Genomic DNA, 21,905 nt, shown 5'->3' on the forward strand with positions numbered 1-21,905 from the left:
GATGTGACCTCTCGGTCTTTTATTCCCACAAAATTATAAGTGATTTTGGGTATGGCTACACAATTACAATTTTGAAGACTGAAAAGATTCCATCAGTTACTGGTGTATTAAACGCAGGTGACTATTTAGTGTAAGGGTACTGTTAGTGCTATTGTCCATGAACTTAGAGCCATCAGTTGTTGATTATCACACTCAGGAAGACAATGAAGCAAAGATAATACATTTTTCTCATGAGTGGCTTATACAGGTATGATCTTTTGGAATATTAATGTAACCAATTACCATAGGTTAATAGGTTATATATACATATATTTACACATATATATTCACACACATATATGCACATACATATATTTGTATATATGTGTATATACACATATTTGCATAAACTTACATGCATATATAAATTTAGGTGCATAAATTTAAGTGCATATATTTATGTTTATCCATTAGGTCCATACAGCAGTATTTAGAATTGATCACATTTGATAGCATGTATAAAGCATTGGTGATAGGAGATTCATTTTGAAGGTACTTTTGCAAAGGGTGTGAGGAAAGATCACACACAAACAATGTGCTAGAGTCACACCAGAGTGAAGCAGACACATAAACAGTGCTCTGCGAGGAAGCTTCATTTTGAAGTCAATGGATGTGTCTTTTACAGCTTAGATCCTTTCACTGAATTAAAAGCACTTAGGTTAAATATGTATTAATTTTCAGTGTTGATTTCTTTTGACAGACACAGAAGTATTAATTCTACTACGGCAATGAGAAATCACACAATGGTGACCAAATTCATCCTGCTGGGGATCCCTGAGACACAGGGCCTCCAGAGGACACTTCTGTACCTGTTCTCTGCGTTGTATTTATGTAACCTCTTGGGAAATGTGCTCATCTTCGCCACAATCATCTGCTCTCCACGGCTTCACACCCCCATGTATTTTTTCTTGGGAAACCTCTCCATCTTTGACCTGGGATTCTCTTCCACAACCGCTCCCAAGATGCTCTGCTACCTTTCAGGACAGAGTCGGGCCATCTCTTTCCAGGGCTGTGTTGCTCAGCTCTTCTTTTACCACTTCCTGGGCTGCACAGAGTGTTTCCTGTACACGGTGATGGCCTGCGACCGCTTTGTGGCCATATGTTTCCCGTTGAGATACACGGTCATCATGAACCACAGGGTGTGCTCTGCCTTGGCCGTGGGGACCTGGATGAGCGGCTGTGTCCACGCCTCTCTCCTCACCTGCCTCACCTTCCAGTTACCCTACTGTGGCCCTAACCAGGTGGACTATTACTTCTGTGACATCCCCGCAGTCTTATCTCTAGCCTGTGCTGACACATCTCTAGCCCAGACGGTAGGTTTCACCAACGTTGGTCTTCTGTCTCTCATCTGCTTTTCTCTCATCCTCGTCTCCTACGTGCGCATTGGCATCTCCATCTCCAAAATTCGGTCCACAGAAGGCAAGCAACGTGCCTTCTCGACTTGCAGTGCCCACCTTGCTGCGATTCTGTGTGTATATGTACCAATAATCATCATCTACTTACAACCGAATCCCAGCCCCTTGCTTGGGGCCATAGTTCAGATCTTGAACAACCTTGTCACCCCCACACTGAACCCATTGATTTACAGCCTGAGGAACAAGGATGTCAAGTCAGCGCTGAGTAGCATGTTCCCCAAGAGATGCTGCTCTCCGGAAAATCAATGAGAAAATCTGACCTGTGCTAGTCGAAGTTAAGCTCTCTGTTTCTTCTGGAAAAAATAAAAATCTCACCAGCCACTTTCTGGGTCATGAAATAAAATGGACTCTGAATTATGTGTCACCTTTTCTTTTAAAATAAGTGTTTTATCCTTCTTTGTGTTTTCATTGGAAGTTAATGAATAGACACACTTGGTGGATATTTTTTGTATACTTAAGGTATTTTCTCCCAACACTTTTATTCCCCCAAAACAGTTCTTAATTTAGAGTTGGTTTAAAGAGTTGTGAAACTGCATTTGGTCTTTCAGAATCTCAGTTAAGTAGACTACCAGAAGTGGTAGGTAGTATGAATGAAAAAAAGTTTAAAAGCTCAGCTTTATATTGTATGTCACAACTCTATATCACGTAACTCTTCTTCTCAAGCTATAATTTTCAAGCATCTATAGCCTAACTCAAAATAATAGAACATATTCCAGTATAAACAAATGCATGGTTTTCATATTTTTCTACTGTACAGAAATGTTGAGATTGTGCTATTTTCCATGAATTATTAGACAGCTAAAGGGCTAGAAATGCAATGCAGTTTATACTTGCTGTCTATAAGAGCAATTTTAAATTTTCAAAGGTTGGAAAAAAGAAATTAAGTCTCAGTATGTTTCCACATGTTTTAAAAAGTACTGATGTATCACTGTATCTATCTTAGAAAGCCTGTGCTAGAATGCTAATTTAAATTCAGGGAGTAATACTAAATTTCCTCACTGTGGGTGTGAGCATGTCTCTTTGTGTCTCTTCTGTATTACTTACTTTGTTTTCTCTGATCTGAGTCCCATAATGCTGAGAAATTAAATAGGTAATCTTTAGATAGAAACTATAGAATTTTAAAATGACCACACTGTCTGTTTTCTTTTAATGATTTTCTTTTTGGTTTGTGTTTATATTTTATCAGTCACTTATAGCTTTTCTTGTAATTCAAATTCTGTCTTTATTAAGAAAGAAGCAGAGCTTAAGAAATACAGAGTCAGGGAGGGAGGGAAGGAAAAAGAAGAAAAGAAGAGAAAGAAAAATTAATAAATAAACTTGTATTTTAAGGCGAAATATCACTGTATAAGAAATGGTTATTATCTTTTTTTCTTACCTTCAATCCACATCAACCCAGATTGGAAATCAGTCGCTATTACAAGCCTGAGCTGTTAGAGTTTACTCAGCTATTGGAGTTTAATCCCAACCATGGATCATCTGGTGTGTTGAAGAATCTCTCTGAGGCCAGGTGGTTTACCTCACAAGCACTGAGATACTCACTCTCGCTAGAAAGGAATGGCCACTGCATATAATTCCAAAAACTCAATGACATTGGATTTCTCTTCAGATCAAGACTGACTGAAACTTGGACTCTTAAAATGCTAATGATGAAATGTAAATAATGAGCTAATTTCCCTTTTCAAAGGTAATCATTTAAAAAAAAAAAAAAAAAAGAACAAAACATTCATTACTGCTAGGTTGCTACAATTTCAGTAGGAAACCCAGCTGTTATATCTATCCTACATTTTCAATTTTACTTCCTGCATTTCCTACTTTGTTTGGCCGGGGCTAAAACAGGTATTTGTTTCACAATCTTAACCATACTGCCTTTAAATACACATACATGCAGTTTTGTTTCAAACTTTCATTATTTGTTTTACCAACAATGATAATACAGACTTACACAGTTACAATGGTTTAGAAAATCTCTTTGAATTTTATCTCAACCCTTTACACTGATACTCTAATGTCTATTAAAGGAAAATCCTAGCAAAATCTCTTTCTTTGCTTTCCAAGCAGCTCCAGGTGTCATCAAGCATCAGGTTTAGTGTTGAAGTCAACGGGTTTAGAAATCTCTCACTCCTGATCATACGATGTTGAGTTGTTATCTTTTGTTGCACAAATTTCTCATGCCTACTGAGCAATTTGCACATGATCATGATACTACATAATTTCGATTCACCTCCAGATTAATTTCATAGTAATACAAATAATAACTAAAAACAAAATCAGGTTGTTGACCTGGCGGTGAGGCAGCTGCTCATACACTTGTATTTCTCATTGTTACTAGTTAGTATCTGGCCATCCTTCCTACAGATCCACACTGAAGGAATAGCAGGTGGTGGCTACACCAAATCTTCCCAGCTGGGACATTTGGATCAAGTTCCTGGCAATCAGCTGTGTCTTCTGGCATATGGTCGTTGCAGGCATTTGGGAAATGAACAAGCCTATGAATTAATGTCTCTACCACCCTCTCTCTCATCGTAAACTATACTGGTATAAGGAAGGGAGCAACTTTAGTAAGAACATTTACTTCTAAGATAAGATGCATTAAAACTTTTAAACCTTAAAATATCTAACACAGAAGAAATGTTTACAACTTTTCTGCCCCATTGAAGTGTCCTTAGAAATATCATAAAAAGGAGTTTTAACATTTAGACAAATTTTTTTGCTTTTGGAAAAATTCAGAAATACAAAAAATTGTTACTCAGATTCTTCCAGAGTTATAATTGCCCTAATGTCTCTGCTTTTGTCTCTGACCTATTCCTCCATGCTTCTGCATTCATATAATCTTTGCTTATGTTTTTCTGAACTAGATTAAGTTGCAGACATGAACTGTAGACATGACCAAGTTTGCTTCCTCACCCTGCATAAATTAATACTGCAATGTAATTCGGAAAACCAAAAAAAAAAAAAAATGATCACTGATACAAGGTTTTTATCTAATCTTTGTCTAATTAAAAATATAGTTCTTCAGATTTTTCTCAATTACATCAATACTATGTTTTGTAGTAACAAGTGAAACAAAATTTAAGAAAAACTTTCAGGAGCTTATCTTGAAGTTATTTTTCTTTGGCTATCTTTGAAACTAGAAGTTGCTGAATCGTGTTCAGAATTTCAGACCACGAATGCTTAGTTTTAGAACGGCTCTTTTATAGAACATCCATCAATCCCAGTTTGTCTGATGCTCCTCCTGGTTACATGCACAGTAAGACTCTGGGTAGGGTCTTTTGACACAGAAGTGATGCTCAGTGCCTCCTACTCTGTTTCTATGGTTTTGGCACTTACTCATGAGGTTAATTTTGAAAATTTCTTTAAGGTAGTATCTACAAAATTAAACAACTTCAAGGTTATTTTCTCTTCCTGATAAGTTATGATTTTTGAGAGAGGAAAATTTGCAATTATTTATTATTGCATTATCCTTCAAATGTGATTCTACTAGTTTTAATGTCCATAAAGATTCTTTCCTGAATCATCTAGATACTCCCTGACTTACAATTAGGTTATGCCCTGATAGATCCTTGTAAGTTGAAAATACGATTAGTAAAAATACACATTTAGTGTATCTACCATGTCCAACATTGTGATTTTGGGTAACCTACCTCTTACATGCTCAAGGTGCTTATATTAAGCACAAGGTGAGAAAAATTTAATGCAGTCTGTAAGGAATCAAGTGTCATACATCATGTCTATACATTAGCTGTGGATTTTGTTGAAACCGTGGGACTTGAAAATACACAAAAATAGGATGTCCAAAAACTTGGACTACATAGTTTACTGCACAGTTTCAGTTGGTTTTTCCCATCATCCAACAATTGACAAAACCTATAGTTGGTTGTTTGGGAGCATTGTAAAAGCCCCATCCTGGGACTGTAAATCCTTATCATAAAGGGAGTATGTATAAAGGGTACAGCAACATGGAATACATAAACAAAAGAAGAGATTCTGGTATCCCACAGAGTAATGTAGTGTGCATAGTTAATAATGCTGCATTAAATGCTATATAAAAAGCTAGAGGAGAAGAGCTAATAGGCCTCAAATAAAAGAAGATAAGAAAAGGAAGTTTCATACCTGATCTGATCATTTGAAATGTGTCACGTGTTAAAATGTAGCACAGAATGCCATAAAAATGTACAAGTGTGATATATTAATTATAATTTGAAAAGCGAACATATTAGAATTCAAGCTATGATTTTTTCTTTCTTTCTTTCTTTTATTTTATTCTTTTTTTTTTATTTTATTGGAAAGGCAGATATACAGAGAGGAGGAGAGACAGAGAGGAAGATCTTCTGTCTGATGATTCACTCCACAAGTGGCTGCAACGGCCAGTGCTTTGCCGATCCAGAGCCAGGAGCCAAAAACTTCCTCCAGGAGTCACATCCGGGTGCAGGGTCCCAAGGCTTTGGGCCATCCTCGACTGCTTTCCCAGGCCACAAGCAGGGAGCTGGCTGGGAAGTGGAGCTGTCGGGATTAGAACTGGTGCCCATATGGGATCCCGGGGCGTTCAAGGCGAGGACTTTAACCATTACACTATCGCATCTGACCCTCAAGGTATGATTCTATTTGAAATGCATATGACTTTTTTACCACAAATCAAAATATCATAGTTTCTGCCATTATTCATGGGAATAGATGATCAATCACTCTAAGGTATGATTATTTCTCATTCATTGACCAGGGCCACATCAAACCAAACCTGAAGCAGGAAAATCAATTAGAGTCACCTATGGCAGGCATGGCCCCAATGACTGGAAGCACATTTGCTGCTTCCCAGGTTATTCATTAATCAGAAGCTGGACTCCGAAGGGACTTCATCACAGTGCCAAACATCCACATCTAGAGTCACTTACCCCCAGTGGTGCGGGGTTAAGATTTATGCACCTCAGTTTACAAATTTTCCCCAAAGCCACTTGTAGTAACATACTCTAATCCCTGAGTGACATTCTACCATTCCCTTTCTTGTTTTTGTTAGTGTTAATCCTCTTGGTGTTACCAAAAACCTCACTGAGGGGATTGGATCATTAGCATCAATGCTTCTTCATGCATGTTCAGATTTAGATACTTTAGAAGTTGTGTTCTGATGTCATTGGATTAGGTAAAAGCAGAGCTGCAGCTTGGAGTGACCGTGGAGTTCTGGTTTGAGTCCTGGTTACTCCATACTGCTGATTTCTGGTGCCAAACACCCTGGGAGGAAGCAGACAACTGTCAATAGTGTGAGAACTTGCCACTCACATGCAAGGCCTCATGGAGTTCCTGCCTTTTGGTTTCAGCCTCTCAGTGCTAGCTTTGGCATGTCTTTAGAGAGTGAACCAAAAGTGAAAGGCTTCTCTCTCTCTCTCTTTCTCTCTCTCTCTCTCTTTCTCTCTCTCTCTTTCTCTCTCTCTCTCTCTCTTTCTTTCTCCTTGCCTTTCAAATAAATACAGCAAGTCATTACTGGGTAGGGGTGGACGGGTTGCTAAGTTCATCATTGAATGTATAATGCTTCATTCATGAATTTATTTGTGTGCACACAAATTCCATTTATTCCAACAAAAATTGCATCTCATTGAAGCCCTGAATTATTGGCCAAGAGAAGTGAAATTATTTTGGGGATGGCCGAGACTAACACATTAATTCTTCTGTCTCTTTCTCTCTTTTGTTGTTTGTGTTACTTTCCCAGAGGCTCAGGGATTTTTCCGTCCACCTTCCCTATTCTTATCCCCTGCTGGCTTCTCTCATATTACAATAGTATAGTCCTTCAGCAACAGTTACCAGTCCATCATTCTGCCAAAGTTATCTAAAATCACTTTATGTGTGAATTATTGTAATTCTCAGGTAATTGTGGCAAGAGGTATGAAGCCAATTAGATTTGTGAAGCTGAACTTGAAAGTTAATTGCAAGAGAACTCAGGATTTTTTGTTTGCAGGCTGCAGGCTGTTGGGGTTTGGCAGGAATGGCTCCTTACGTCTGCTAGAAATGGGAGAGAAAACACTGCAAAGCACCAGCCAGCCTTGCTCCTACTTTGCCAACTAAGTGCCATTATTCCTTTGCTTACCATCGCGGTTTCCATCTCTACCTCACCATCACTAGGAAAGCAGGTGAGATGTCAGAGAGATAGATACAGGCATGATAGGGGTCTTAATAGAATATGAGACAATAGAATTCACGAGTGGGGTGTGATATGAAAGCCTCACTTTGTTAGAAAAGGTAAAACAACTGGAAAAATCATCAAACCATTTCAAAATATGAAATTTGAAAAGGCATCTTTTCTAACATGACCTCTCAACTTTCTGTGGACCCCAAATTTGTGTTACTCAATTTGGTTCTGGTTACACAATTAGAAATTTTAAGAATGTAAAGGAGGCTACTAGTTATTCTTAAGCACTAAATTCAAATGACTGTGGAGGATGAAAGTCCCCAATATCATTTTCCATTGATTAAGAGATGTCAAAAATCTTCTTCAGGGAAACTTCTGATTGTGAACGTTTCCACTCATGCGTACAATGTAAGAAGAGAACATATGACCAACAGGACACTTGTCCTTTGGGAACTGGTTTATTTCACTGAACATAATGGTCTCCAGTTGGAACCATTTTGTGACAAATAGTATAAGTTCATTATTTAAAACAGATATGTAGTACTCCATGAAGTATATGTACTGTAGTTTCTTTATCCAGTCCTCTTTTGACAGGTATCTAGCTTGTTTGCATGTCTTCACTATTATGGATTGTGCTGCTGTAAATATAGGGTTGCAGATGGCTTTCTCATATGCGGATTTCGCTTCCTTTGGATGTTTTCCCTGGATTTGGATAACTGGGTCACATGCTAGAATAACTTTCAGTTACGTTAACACTCTCCGTACTGACTTTCATAGTGACTGCACTGGTTTACATTTCTACCACATTGCTGTTTAACATTGCTCTAATTGACTGGCTGCAGTGCCTGTTGCCTTTGCAACAGACCCTGAGATTGTATCTGCTTTGCCTGTAACATTATTTGAAATACGGATGGATTCTCCAGTTATCCACTGTTGTGTTGGTCTCTTCCAACCTGACTGTTCTCCAAACACAGACACTGCTGTTTGTGACTTTCCCTGCTTAACTGGCACACTACTCCCATTTAACTTTATAATGCTTCACATTACTTGCATGTCTTATCCTCCCCAGGGGTCTCCACTGTGGCTTCACTAGGCATTTTCCCCCATAAATTCCTGCATTACCTAGAAATGCAACTATGCCTTGCCAGACTTCCTTTGAAATTTTTTGTTACACCCTGCATGCCTCTCTAACCTTTGCATTCTGTAGCTAGCTCCCACTCCAGAAAAAGAGTGGAAATAATCATATACCTTCCATATAAACTTGGATTACTCAATGTGGAACGTGACAAGAAAAAATGTTTAATGGGTTGGAGAGTTCTAATGGGAAAGTCTTTGTACTCGAAACAGCTCACTCATATTCCTTTATCATATTAGTAACTGCCTATTACATCACACCTGTATGATGTAAACAAATATGCTTTGTCTACCTCCTGTTTTTTTAACTAAATTTGTTATTAGCATAGGTGCAATGGTTTAAATATATTTTCAAAAATGTATTTCTTCAAAATGTAATCCTTATCACAACAATGTTGTGATATGGGGTCTCCTGGGAGAGTCTTAGGCTAACAGGGCTCTAACCTGATGACTGGAATAATGCTGTATTCATCAGAAGGGTTGGTTGTCCATGGAGAGTTTGCCTCCCTTCTCTTCTTGCTCCCTTGTGCTTTCTTGCTGCTGGTTGGCTCTGTCCCTGTTGTGAGGCTGCAGGAGATTATCAGCAGGTGCAGCTCATCTCTCCTGCATATCTAGTTTCCAGAACAGTAAGCTAAATAGATTCTCTCACTTATAAATGCCCTAGTTTGCAATATTCTGCTATGACTCCACAAAATGAACAGAATAAATGTACAATTATCTCTTCAAGATCTTGCTTTTTTTTTTGTATATATCCAAGAGTAAAATTTCTTGATCTTACAGTATAACATCAAAATACTTTAGAGTAATACTATTTTTTGGTCTGAAATGATGGTTCAATGGCTAAATCCTCTCCATGCATGTGTCAGTATCCCAAATGAACAACAGTTCATGCTCTGGCTGTTCCACTTTCCATGCAGCACCCTGCTTATAGTCTATAAAAGCAGTAGAGGACGATTAAAGCCTTATGACCCTGCACCCATGTAGGAGACCTAGAAGAAGCTCCTGGTTCCTAGGTTCAGATTGGCTCAGCTCTGGCTGTTGCAGCCACTTGTGGAGTGAATCAGTAGATGGAAGATCTTGCTCTCCTCTCTATAAGTCTGCCTTTCCAATAAATCTTTTTTTTTTTAATAAGTAATACCATTTTGTTTTTTTTCCCCACACCAATGTAACATTTTACATTTGTATTAGTAAAAAAAAGTTCCAATTTCTCTGTTTTGTTGATAAAACTGAATATTTATCTTTTCTATTTTGCCAACTTATTCCAAGTATAGTGATATCTTATTATTTCTATTTGCATTTATCTAAGTTTCAGTGATGTCAAACACTATTTCATGTTTTGTTGGACATTTGTATATCTTCGTTGGGGAAATGTTATTTTGACAAAAGTGTCCAGTTTTTCAACTCCAGCCTTTCAAAATTAAAACATTTAACTATATTTAATAACCAAAGGGAAATAGAAATTGGATCCTATAATTAGATAAAATAGTTGATTGAAAATACTTTCTGCTGCTTTTATGCTAAGTAAAAATTTGAGATCTTATTAGAATGATAAACTAGGAAACCAGGAAGTTAGGAATAATTGGATGTAGGTGGGACAAAGGATAGTATTTTCAGAATAAATGTAGATAAATGTAAAGTCAGTGTGAAAGAAAGCTTTAGTCAATGGTTAATTTTGTTGTTGTCAGCATCCTATTTAAATCATAAGTTCTAGAGAGGTAAGTAGGTTGAATGAATTGCCTAATGATTTTTATGGGAGTCCTGTGATAGATAATTGAGGATCAAGGGCTTTGCAGATAACTGGATGTAACTTTGAGAACTGATTCATGATTTCTAAGCAACTTTGACCCATTATTTTGATTGTGAAATCCTCAAAGACCTTCTGTGCAAAACATAAAATCAACGAGGATGATATGAATACTTGGTAAGCTACTATATGTGACGTGTTTCACACTGTGCCTGGAAAACAGATCATGCTCTACAAATATTAGTTAATAATCTTGTTAGGAAACCAAGTAAATGAATTTTTATGGGGCACAAGGGAGAACAATTATATTCTAATTAAAGCAAAAAAATGAGAAGAAACTAACTAGGCAAAGGGGACACTCTGCAAATGCCATGCAAAGAACTTCTCCAACTAAAATCAGGAAAAATGAGCCTCCAAGTAGACAAAATATGTCTGTAGTTCTTTTCCATGTTTCCTAGATTCCTTACTCATGTAAGGCACATAGCATAATATTAGTTACAGAGTTTATTTATGTCATCGCAGTAACACTAACATAGAAAGCCTATAGAGAAACAAATGATAATCCATTCAGAGGAAATGTTTTGGATATGCACTTAACTATTAAAGAGGAGAAATCTGTAAGATGGTGTTAGGAGACAACACATGTTTGAAATATGTTATGAAATCCATTATTCATTCGGAAACAGAAAGCTGCAATATTATAGAATACCTTCTTCAGGGACCTTTTCACTTCCTTGTTCCTCAAGGAATAGATTAATGAGTTCAGCATGGGCGAAACAATGTTGTTTAATATTTGCACCACGGCACCAAGCAAAGGGTTGGGTGTGCGCTGCATATAGATGATAACTACAGGTACATAGGCACAGAGGATTGCAGTGAGGTGGGCACTGCAAGTGGAGAAAGCTTTCCGCCTTCCTTCTGCTGAACGGATTCTCAAAATGGCAACACCAATGAGTGTGTAGAAGACAGAAATACTGACCCAAAGCAATAATGCCAGAAAACCTACATTAGTGGAACCTACCCTCTGAGCCATGGAGCTGTCAGTACAAGCAAGAGGTAAAATGGCAGGAATGTCACAGAAGAAGTGTCCCACCTGATTGGGACCACAGTAGGTTACCTGGAAGGTAAAGGTAGTCAGCATAGTTGCATGGAGAGCACCCACAAACCCGGCCACCAAGACCAAGCCAACACAGACTCCAGGTTTCATGATGAGCATGTACCTCAGTGGATGGCAGATGGCAACAAAGCGGTCATAAGCCATGACAGAGTAGAGGCAGCCTTCGGTACAGCCCAGAAAGTGGTAGAAGAAGAGCTGTGCTGCACATCCTGCATACGAGATGGCTCTGCTCTGGCCAGAGAGGTAGAAGAGCATCTTGGGACAGGTGACTGATGGGAACAAAATGTCAAAAATGGACAGAAGTCCCAAGAAGAAGTACATGGGGGTGTGAAGAGTAGAGGAAGAAATGATTGCTGTCAGGATGAGTAGATTTCCAAGCAGGGTGAAGAAGTAGATGAGTGAGAAGATGACCAAGAACAGAGTTTCCAGTCGTTCTGTGTGAGGTATTCCCAAGAGAATGAACTCATTCAGTAAGGTGCAATTGCTCATATTCCTGGAAGGGTAGACGGCAAAAAAAATATATACTTATGAAGGTAAAGTGAAAGACACAACCTTGTCACATGCATTAACTGTCACCAATTTTTGATTAAACATAAGATGACATCTTAGTCTATTTTCTGTTGCTTTGCCAATATGAGAAAGCATGTACCTTATCAAGAATAATGATTTATTCAGCTCTGGCTTCTGATGGCTGGAAGGTGGAAAGAATGCATTCTATGAAGACTTTCTTGCTGGAGGGGGCCCTTAGATTAATCACATTATGAAAGTTACTCATCTAGCAGACCACTAACATGGCATTTGAAATAGATTCACTTGGGGCCACTGTTGTGATATAGTAGACTAAGCCGCTGGCTGCAATGCTGTCATCCCTTATGGGCACATTTTTTGTGTCCCAGCTAATTTACTTTCCATCTACTGTCCTATCGGTGGATTAGAAAAAGCACCAGGAAATGACCAACATGTTTGGCTACCTCTGATCCATGTGGGAGACCTGGAGGAAGCTCCTGTCTCTAGGTATAGGTCTGGCTCACTCCTAGTCTTTGTAACCATCTAAGGAATGACTCAGTACATGGCAGACATATCTCTTTGTGACTTCTCCTTTCTTTCTATACCTCAGACTTTCAAACAAAGAAACAGATTTTTAAAAAGGACTTATTTAATGAATCCACGAATCCATGATGGATCAATTGCCTCTTATATAATTACCTGGTACCATTTCAGAATGTCTCACCATGGGAATCGGAATTTTGGTGGGAACATTCAAACCATAGCAGTTAATGTTGAAATCATATATTTGCAAATTTTTCAAACAAGTTTATGCCTAGAAAATATTACATATATACCTTCAATATATCATACCTATCCATGAAGATGAACATAAATGAAATAAAATGTTAGCTCATTAAAATACTGGATGAGCTAAGAAGGTAAGTATGTCACATGCTGAATAGGTAAGCAAAGTTAAATTTGTCCCCAACTCACTCTGTTACATGAGTACCCTGTAACTGATCACCCTGGAAGCCTGACCCTCAGGTTCCTGTTCACATGCTATGTGAGGTTCTAAAGACGTGGTCAAATGTCCTGACCCGTTGCCTGAGGCCAGTTGGGTTCTAATGCTTCTGACTAGGACTGTGGAATGTAATGCTCCTCAATAAGTATTAGATTTGGGTTTTTAGTCTGATTCAGATAAGACACACACACCTTAGTTTGAACATTGCCTTACAATGTTCATTAGCCTGAAGAAAACCTGTCAACTTTTCTAAATGGGTAGCATGCAAGTGATATTATACAGATCACAGGTTTTACTGCAGACTTGTCCTGTGTATAGATAGAGATGAGATATTCAGTCTTTATTTGCAATTGGAGATTTTGAATTCTTGGACCAAATGAAACTAACATTTATCAATTCTGAAACATTTTTTTACTTCACAGGCACTTTTAAAAATAAGTTTTGTGGTAAACATCAGGAGTTTTAGCTTTTCAAACTCTGAAAAAAAACTTTGATTAAGGATCTAAAGACCTAAGTTTGAGTTCTAGATACTCTGCCTTTCAAATAAATGAATCATTTTTGCTCTTTTATTTCTCTTTTAAAGATTTATTTAGTTATTTATTTGAGAGACAGAAGTACACAGATAGAGGGAGAGACAAAAATGATTTTCCATCTGCTGGTTCATTTCACAGTTACTGCCATAGCTATCGTTGAGCCAAACAGACCAAGATCCAGAAGTTTCTTTCTGGTGTCCCACATGGGTGCAGGAACCCAACAACTTGGATCATTTTCTACTGCTTTCTCAGCAGCATTAGCAGCGAGCTTGACCTGAAGCAGGGCAGCAGGGCCTCAAACAGGCACCATATAAGATGTCGGCACTGTATGCAGCAACTTTACCACTATGGCAGGGCGCCCCCCCATAAAATAAAACTCTAAAACAAAGATTTTAAGACAAACATTATGAAGAGTTTTTCCATTTTTCAACCCACAATCAGACCAGTTCATATGCATCAGGGACACATGGAATCAGGAAGCACAAATATGAGAATTTGAGTTTTGTAACCTGGATGGAAATGGGTATAGCTTTCCAGAAGATTCAATTCCAAAGCAAATATCTGTCCAGAAAAATATAAATGTGGAACATGAAAAAGAACTTTGTTTAAGGATCTAAAGACCTAAGTACAGGCTCTGAATTTAAGTGTCATGACCAAGGACTAATAGTTTATAACCTCTGAATATCAACTTCTCATTTTTCCTTAAGCACTAAGGATTTACTCTATCAGGAGTCATAGCCTTAAGAATTAGAATTTAGCATTCCTACTAGAATGCTTTTAATAATAAAGAGTGGGCTCAATGTGGTAACTAGTAGCTGAAGTCCTTGCTTTGCACATGCTGGCATCTCATCCATATGGGCTCCAGTTCTAATCCCAGCAGTCCTGCTTCCCATCCAGCTCCCTGCTTGTGGCCTGGGAAAGCAGTCAAGGATGGCCCAAAGCCTTGGGACCCTGCACCTGTTTTGGAGATCCAGAAGAGGTTCCTGGTTCCCAGATTCAAATTGGCTCAGCTCTGGCCATTGCAACCACTTGGGGAGTAAATCAATGGACAGAATATCTTCCTCTCTGTCTCTCTGCCTCTCTGTATATCTGGCTTTCCAATAAAAACAAACAAACAAACAAACAAAAGAATAGCAGAGAGTATTGTAAGTAATAAAAGCAGGACAGTAGACATAAAATTTGAATTTTTGCCATTCTGTTTTGTTGATTTTTTGGTTGTGTGTTCCTCATGTGTGTCTAACAAACTTGTATTTTACATCCATCACTAAATATGTGGATAGTTGCTAAATGCGTATCGATAATGAACTAAAATTGCTGTAAAGAGTAAATGTGATGATGTTTAGGAAATATTTTGATATGTAATAATATGTTTTTTAATGATTTACTATTGTCATTTGCTGTGATGCATGTCTTATAGAAGTACTTGTAAAGTGGTGACAATCAATATCTTCAGTCCAAGATCACTAAGAGAGAAAAGGCAAAGTAAGTCTGTAGATCAAAGCCTAAGAATACATTTCAGGCAAAGGAGAAGAAAGGGAGAGTAATGAAGACATCAAGAAAATATCTTTTATAAGTCTTTTTCTCATGCAGCATTATTTTCATCATATCATAAAGTAAATTTTCATTATAATTAACTTAGTTCAAATTGTAGGTTACTTCACTGTGCTTAGGATAGGCTGGATACTAAACTAATTAAAAACTAACTGAGGGCCCGGCGGCATGGCCTAGCGGCTAAAGTCCTCGCCTTGAAAGCCCCGGGATCCCATATGGGCGCCGGTTCTAATCCCGGCAGCTCCACTTCCCATCCAGTTCCCTGCTTGTGGCCTGGGAAAGCAGTGGAGGATGGCCCAATGCATTGGGACTCTGCACCCACGTGGGAGACCCGGAACAGGTTCCAGGTTCCCGGCTTCGGATCGGCGCGCATCGGCCCGTTGCGGCTCACTTGGGGAGTGAATCATCGGATGGAAGATCTTCCTCTCTGTCTCTCCTCCTCTGTGTATATCTGGCTGTAATAAAATGAATAAATCTTTAAAAAAAAAACTAACCTAAAAGGAATGGAGGGATGCCTTTCTGCCTCCTATGTGAGTAACTGACTGCCGGGAGACACTCTGGTCAGCACCTCATGAAATAGCAAGTCACCAGTGGTGCTTTCTCTTGCACTCTTTAGTTTTTGCATCTCTGCATTGAGGAAATAAAATAAAACTGGTGAAAGAGCTGAGCACCTAAAAAGAAAAAGAAAGGCATGATAGCAGGTCAGGATGCTAAGTGTACCTTTCCTCCTCATACCTCAGTCTCCTCCGTGGAGCCGTAGAGCTCTCTTTCCCAACCATCTCTGTTCCCTAGGTGTCGGGAAATCGGGCCTGGGCTCTTTTTCACTCGAGCCTCAAGCATAGAGGAGTCTATGTTACTGTTGCCTGCACTATCATCTGGGGGGATTTTCTTAGTCAGTGAAAATAAAAACATCCCCTGCTTCTACGGGATTTTAGAGTATCGTAGTCCCACTGGAGCTTTATCCACCATATATCCTTGTATTCAGGGAGCAGGCAGCAGCGTCTTGAGCTAAGGGAGCAATTAGATGGATACTTAATGTTGAAAGTAGATAAGACTTTCAGCATAGTACACAGTAACCAAGGTAATCTTCAAAGGCACTGGGAATCAATGTGCTTAGGAATCCCCTATGACCACCCATTGTTCTGTTTTTGATACATACCCCATCAGCTCCTTTTGCTTTCTATATACCATAGGGAGTCGGTCCATTTATCGGTCATTTTCCCAGTTCCTGCCTTTTCCCTTTCTGCTGTGATTATGGAAGACTTTGTAGTATGGTGAGAAACATCTCTGCATTTCTGCTTCTGGCAGCTCCCTCTTCATGGTGTCACAGCATGGCTCCGACCTTGACAAGGAGACCAGGTGGACTGAAATTATACCACTGGACTCCCTTTTGCAGGACTTGGGGAGGGATCTGCCCTAAGGAGTGGTTAGCACCTACAACGAGCTGTGAGGGGTGTCAAAAAGGAACAAGTCCTGATTTTACACATCAGAACTTTACCAGGACCATCCTTACAAGAATTCTGCAGCGTACAAGCTGGCTAACATGTTCTACATCAGTATAGAGGAGGTGGATGTTTGTTGGCCTGCAACTCGGCCAACTATTTCCTCATGGTCTTTTTTTAAAATTTGGTTTTCCTGTTTCTTTTTAAAATTTACTTATTATTATTATTGTTATCTTTTTATGATACAGTTCCATAGTACAGTTCTTCATAAACAATCATGTATCCATGACTGCAGAAATGGACAATTGCAGAAAATCCAGCATCCTATTGTCAAAATATGGTTAACAGTTTCATTGGGAGTTCATCTTTGATCAGGAAGTAGAGATGGCTACTGCATTGTATCCTCACTTCTGCATATGATAGTCTCTATTAACAGTTACTATACATCCCCTTAAATGGAAAGCCACAAAGCAAAACAATAACAGCAAGAAAAAAGAAATCAACAACGCCATGAAGTTAAATAACATGCTACTGAATGACTAATATGATGCTAGCCTTACTGAGACATATAGTTTCTGAATTGCAGCTGAGCCATGAACACTCTCTTTTTGAGCCAGAACTAGAGTTGGTTTTATTTGAAGCTCAGAACAGGACTTTGAGAGTGTGTGTCCTGAGCAAGACTGAACTAGTGTTAATTTTGAGATGATTGTTTGCCAAGCCTGTGCACTCTACACAGTTCTTTCATGTAGACATCTTCTTGTTCTTTTCTAATGTTCTGACTTAAGGCTACTGAAGTATCAACTAGACACTTGCAGGGAGCAGGTAAAAAGATACAAACAACAGTGCGGCAGCTCTCTCTGGCCAGTGGTGTAGACATGACCAGTCTGTCATCAGTGAATGACTTCTACTTCCATTTGTATTCCAGGATGCTTGAAACATAGGCCTAGAAATCCTTGGCCTCAATAAGGGCTATAGTATAATAATGATCCTGAAGCCCATTTGCCTTTGTCAAAATCAAGTGGAAAATTTGAGAATGGAAGCTGTCAACCCTGTGTCCATGTTGTGCACAGAAAGTAGAATTAGCTCCTGTAGTCCATGGGACAGGGTTCATAATTCACTCTCCTGCAATCCCAGGCTTATTATCTACCCGGAGGCACTGTGGTAGGATTAGACTGTGGGCCAGAGCACACTGGAGTGCGAGTGCCAGCTGCATGACACAGAAGCCTGTACTATCCCTGTGGGTTTGTCCCAGTGCTTGAGGATCAACCATGGACCGTGCTGCTGAGGACTGCCACATGTATAAGAAGGCCTCAAGCATTTTTTCTCATTGCCTTCTGGGTACATAGACATGGTCACTGGCCTGGCTTTCAGCCCAGAACCTTGGATGGAAAACTGCAGCTGTTCCTCCCTGATCAACGTCTAACCCTTGAACTTAAACATGAGTGTGATGGGCGAAGTTTGACAATGCCTCTATCACTCGGTCAGAAGCAATGGCCATTTTTCACAGGATGGGGCCTCCCTGACTCTGCTCACATCTGTGAGCACTCTGTTCCTCAAGCCAGAAAATCACTTCCCACATGACTCCACAGAATTTGGTTAAAACAGAACATTCCTTAAGAAAAGTGAACTAGTGAAAAAAGAAAAAAAAAATCTGTTTTTCATTAGGTCTAGGTGTGTTTCCTTGGACAGTCTCACGGTCCTTTATGAATTTTACCTTGTTGTACTTTGTAAAACAGTAACACTTTATAGAGTGGCTAGGAGTGTTTAGGGCCATAATGCTTGTGAATTTTGTGGCACATCATGTGCACTTGTGATGCATATTATTTCTTGACTTTGGGCGAAACACATCTTTTAAAATACATATATACTTATATGAGCAAAAGATCACTCTTTCTCTGTTTCTGTCCTCAAAATGACTGCCACAGCCAGGGCCAGGTCAGGCAGCAACCAAGGGCCAGGAACTTCATCTTGGTCTTCCAAGTGGGTAGCAGGGACTCAACTACTTAAGCTATGATTTACTTCCTTCTCTGGTGTGTTAGCAGAAAGCTGGACCAGAAGTGAGGCAGCTGGAGCTCATCTAGAACTCTGATATGGGATGCTGATGTGGCACTGAAATAGAGTTTTCATTACCTGAACTTCATGCTGTGGCTTCTCTAAACAATTGAAAAAATAACATTGATAGAAATATTCCCCGGGGCATATTTTATTAGTATCTTAATTTTCAGTAATTACTGAGAATGAGATTATGAGTAACAAAAATCAGGCATGTTTCTACTTTTGATTTGTTGGCCTCCTTAGTAGTAAAACACTAAGGCAACATTATCAAGTGAATTAAAATTTTATCACAGAAGTTTACAAAAAGAAGGAAGCAAAAAGGAAAGTATCACTATTCTCAAAGTTGTGTCTTGGAACGACTTGTAATCTGTTCTTTTTTAATAAAAAATTGTAAACTAACATGACTAGATATGGAAATATATTAGGGATCAGAGTCTTTTTCATGAAAGCAGGGTATTTACATGGAAATTAAGTGCCCTATGCTTCTCCCAAGTCTTAAGATTCCACCAGGCCAATCCACAAAAGGAAAATGAAAGTAACACTGAAACATGCCGAGTTGTGACAGATATTCAATTATTGTAACTACGCAGAAGGCAGATTGTAACTAGTCGATTTTCACAAACGGTAAATTAAACTCAGAGCAGTTAGGTCATTTTCCTGAGACGACACAGTTCTTACCTGCCAGAGGTGGGGTGTTTGACAGCTCACAGAGTTCACTCTGTACTAGAACCTGTGCCTCGGCTTTCCACAGTATGTTTTACTGTCTGGATGAACAAGGCATATCTATTACTAGTCCTCAGAGATTTGGATTTTTGATTTCCATCCTGCCTGCCCCAATGAGCACATATTTATGCTTTTGGTTTGTCAGGAGCATATTTGCTTATAAATTGCTTCTCCTAAGGAACAGTCAGCATCTTCTAACATACTTGGGTCAGACAAGTGGTGACTTTCTGATAATGAGCATTATTCTGGTCTGAAAGTAAAGTTGACTGTTTTGCCATACTTAGCAGGGATTTATGCTATAAGCTCAGTGCAAAATACCCATATGTCTGTGTTGTTAAATAGTATATCCATCTGTCCATCCATGATACATTTATGCTGAGTCCAGACAAATGCAATCTCACCAAAGACCACAGTTTGAAAATGCTCCCTGCAGTGATTATTTTTAATAGTTGTGTACATGTCTAAGCATTTGGTCACTAGATCTCCCTGAAATCTATCTCTTAGTGTTCACAGTGGATTGCACTCATAGAGAGTGGGCTGAAGAGTACTAGCAGTCATCAACATTTATGTGTACCCATACATTAGTCAGATGTCTTGGGAGTTTCCTGACCAGCAGTTTCCTGCAATAACCAAGGGGTTGAGATGGCAGTATTTCCCAGCATGAACCACCGGAGATAGTCTGAACATGTCCATTTATGGTAAAGCCATAGACTAGGAAAGGGGAAGGCAGAAGGGTGTGTCCTGACAGTGCTCCCACCCAACAATGACACTGTAATTGGATAGAAGGCATGTCTATCTCTCTGGACCCTCCAATCAGGTAACAGGTCATGTACAACACACACAGCTGACAGCTATGCTGCAAGCAAAGTTCACCCTTTATGGCTGTGGGTCAGCTGTAGGTCACACACACCACATGTAGTTAGCACGCAAAGTATGACCACATCTGATTCTCAGAGTTACCTCTCAGGGAAGTCCCAGCTCATTCAAAAACAAAGAAGAGAGACCGGGATGCAACCCACGTCCCTGGCCTGTATAAGCAGTGAACAGGCCAAGCAGAGGTCTCGGTTACCTGAGACCGTTGTCAGGGTGTTTCCCCAGGAACATGGTGTGTTGTGTGCCTATGATCTCACACATAGGCCAAGAACGCTGAGGTCCAGGGGCGATCTCCCACACAGATGATTTTTTGTACTTTGGGTATTTATTTTCTTAAACATTTACAAGGCCTAGGGGTACAAAAGATTTTCAGTGTAACAAGAACAGTAGAAGTCTTTGATGAATTTCTTGGAAGATGCCAGACGAGAGAGCATACAAATCAGAAAATGAAAATGGTTTTTTTTTTTTTAAAGATTTATTTATTTTTGTTACAAGGTCAGATATACAGAGAGGAGGAGAGAGAGAAGAAGATCTTCCGTTCAATGATTCACTCCCCAAGTGACCGCAACGGCCGGTGCTGCGCCAATCCGAAACCATGTTTAGCCAAGCCCTTGCATATGTATAAATCTAGGCATTGGTTTTAAACAGTGTGTGTGTGTGTGTGTGTGTGTGTGTGTGTGTGTGTGTGTGTGTGTGATGATCCATTAGATCGTAGAAACCATCATGGCCATTTTACAGACAAAGCAAATAAGTTGGGGAGGGAAAAATGGTCAGACATGAGTACATAGTGGAGACTAAAATCAAGCTGAGCGTTACATACATGCCATGCATTTTTACAATCCCAAACAGCAATATGACCCCGTTAGATTTAATTGATCTTGAGATAGACAATATAATAGTGTATAGTTGTCCTTTAGTCGGGAAAATGAGCACAAATATTCTGTTACCTATACTGCTTCTCAAACTTCTGATTTTAGTATCTTGATGAACTGCCTGCAAGTGATCCATGATTGAAAGTCTTCAGTGTTCCTTAGTAGCTGGAGATGGTTACATGGCAGCAGGAGTGTGTGCCTCACCCTGGCTCAGAGCACAGTAGACATTACAGAAATGTGCAGCTTTTAATGTCGTTTCAATGTTACTGTTACAGTACTTGGCTTCACAAAACCCTGCCTTTTCCTGTCCACTGAATGTTTCTTGGCAGAGACCAGGCAAAGGGAAAAAAAACGAAAGTCACTAAACAGTAGGCTTTTTCATTCATGCAGAGAACAGAAAGGGGTCAATATTTGCTTAAGAATTTTCAGTCCATCCCTTAGTTCTGTGGTTGGTGCTTTATGAACAATCCCTAGGAGTGGGAGGGGCTTCCTGTAAATCCCCTCTGCAGCTGTTTTCCTTCTGCAGTGACTCAGAGAGCGCCTGGGCTTCAGGAGCAAAAGGTGGGTGAGTGTGCTGCTCAGGGAGGCTGAGCCTCTCTTCCAGCCCAGCACCTGAGAACTGCGGGCCACCCAGGGCACTGCCCTCTCCCTGATCTCACATCTGCTGGAGCTGATTTTGAGGATCAGCTCATGGAGTGAGGAATTTAGTCTGGCTGGTGATTCCAGCAGGGGTTTTTGCAGCATTGGCAGGCCAGAAGACTTGTGGAGGATGTACTGGGGAT

The 21,905-nt window shown here is 39.5% G+C and overlaps 2 protein-coding genes across 2 annotated transcripts; one reads left to right on the top strand and one right to left on the bottom strand.

The window, feature by feature from the left end:
• The first annotated feature begins 767 nt into the window (after positions 1-767).
• Positions 768-1,703, top strand: LOC101529087 (putative olfactory receptor 10D4). Its single transcript, XM_004597730.2, has one exon. It carries the CDS (start codon positions 768-770, stop codon positions 1,701-1,703), a length of 936 nt encoding a protein of 311 aa, XP_004597787.2.
• A 9,372-nt stretch (positions 1,704-11,075) lies between these two features.
• LOC101528833 (olfactory receptor 10N1-like) lies at positions 11,076-12,053 on the bottom strand. Its single transcript, XM_012930500.2, has one exon. The coding sequence runs from the start codon at positions 12,051-12,053 to the stop codon at positions 11,076-11,078; it is 978 nt and encodes a 325-aa protein (XP_012785954.2).
• Positions 12,054-21,905: the final 9,852 nt, after the last annotated feature.

The sequence above is a fragment of the Ochotona princeps genome, chromosome 4 (assembly GCF_030435755.1).
Source record: "Ochotona princeps isolate mOchPri1 chromosome 4, mOchPri1.hap1, whole genome shotgun sequence".
Classification (NCBI taxonomy): domain Eukaryota; kingdom Metazoa; phylum Chordata; class Mammalia; order Lagomorpha; family Ochotonidae; genus Ochotona; species Ochotona princeps.

Coding starts and splice junctions, on each gene's coding strand:
- LOC101528833 (XM_012930500.2), bottom strand. CDS start 12,053: ATGAGCAATTGCACCTTACTGAATGAGTTCATTCTCTTGGGAATACCT.
- LOC101529087 (XM_004597730.2), top strand. CDS start 768: ATGAGAAATCACACAATGGTGACCAAATTCATCCTGCTGGGGATCCCT.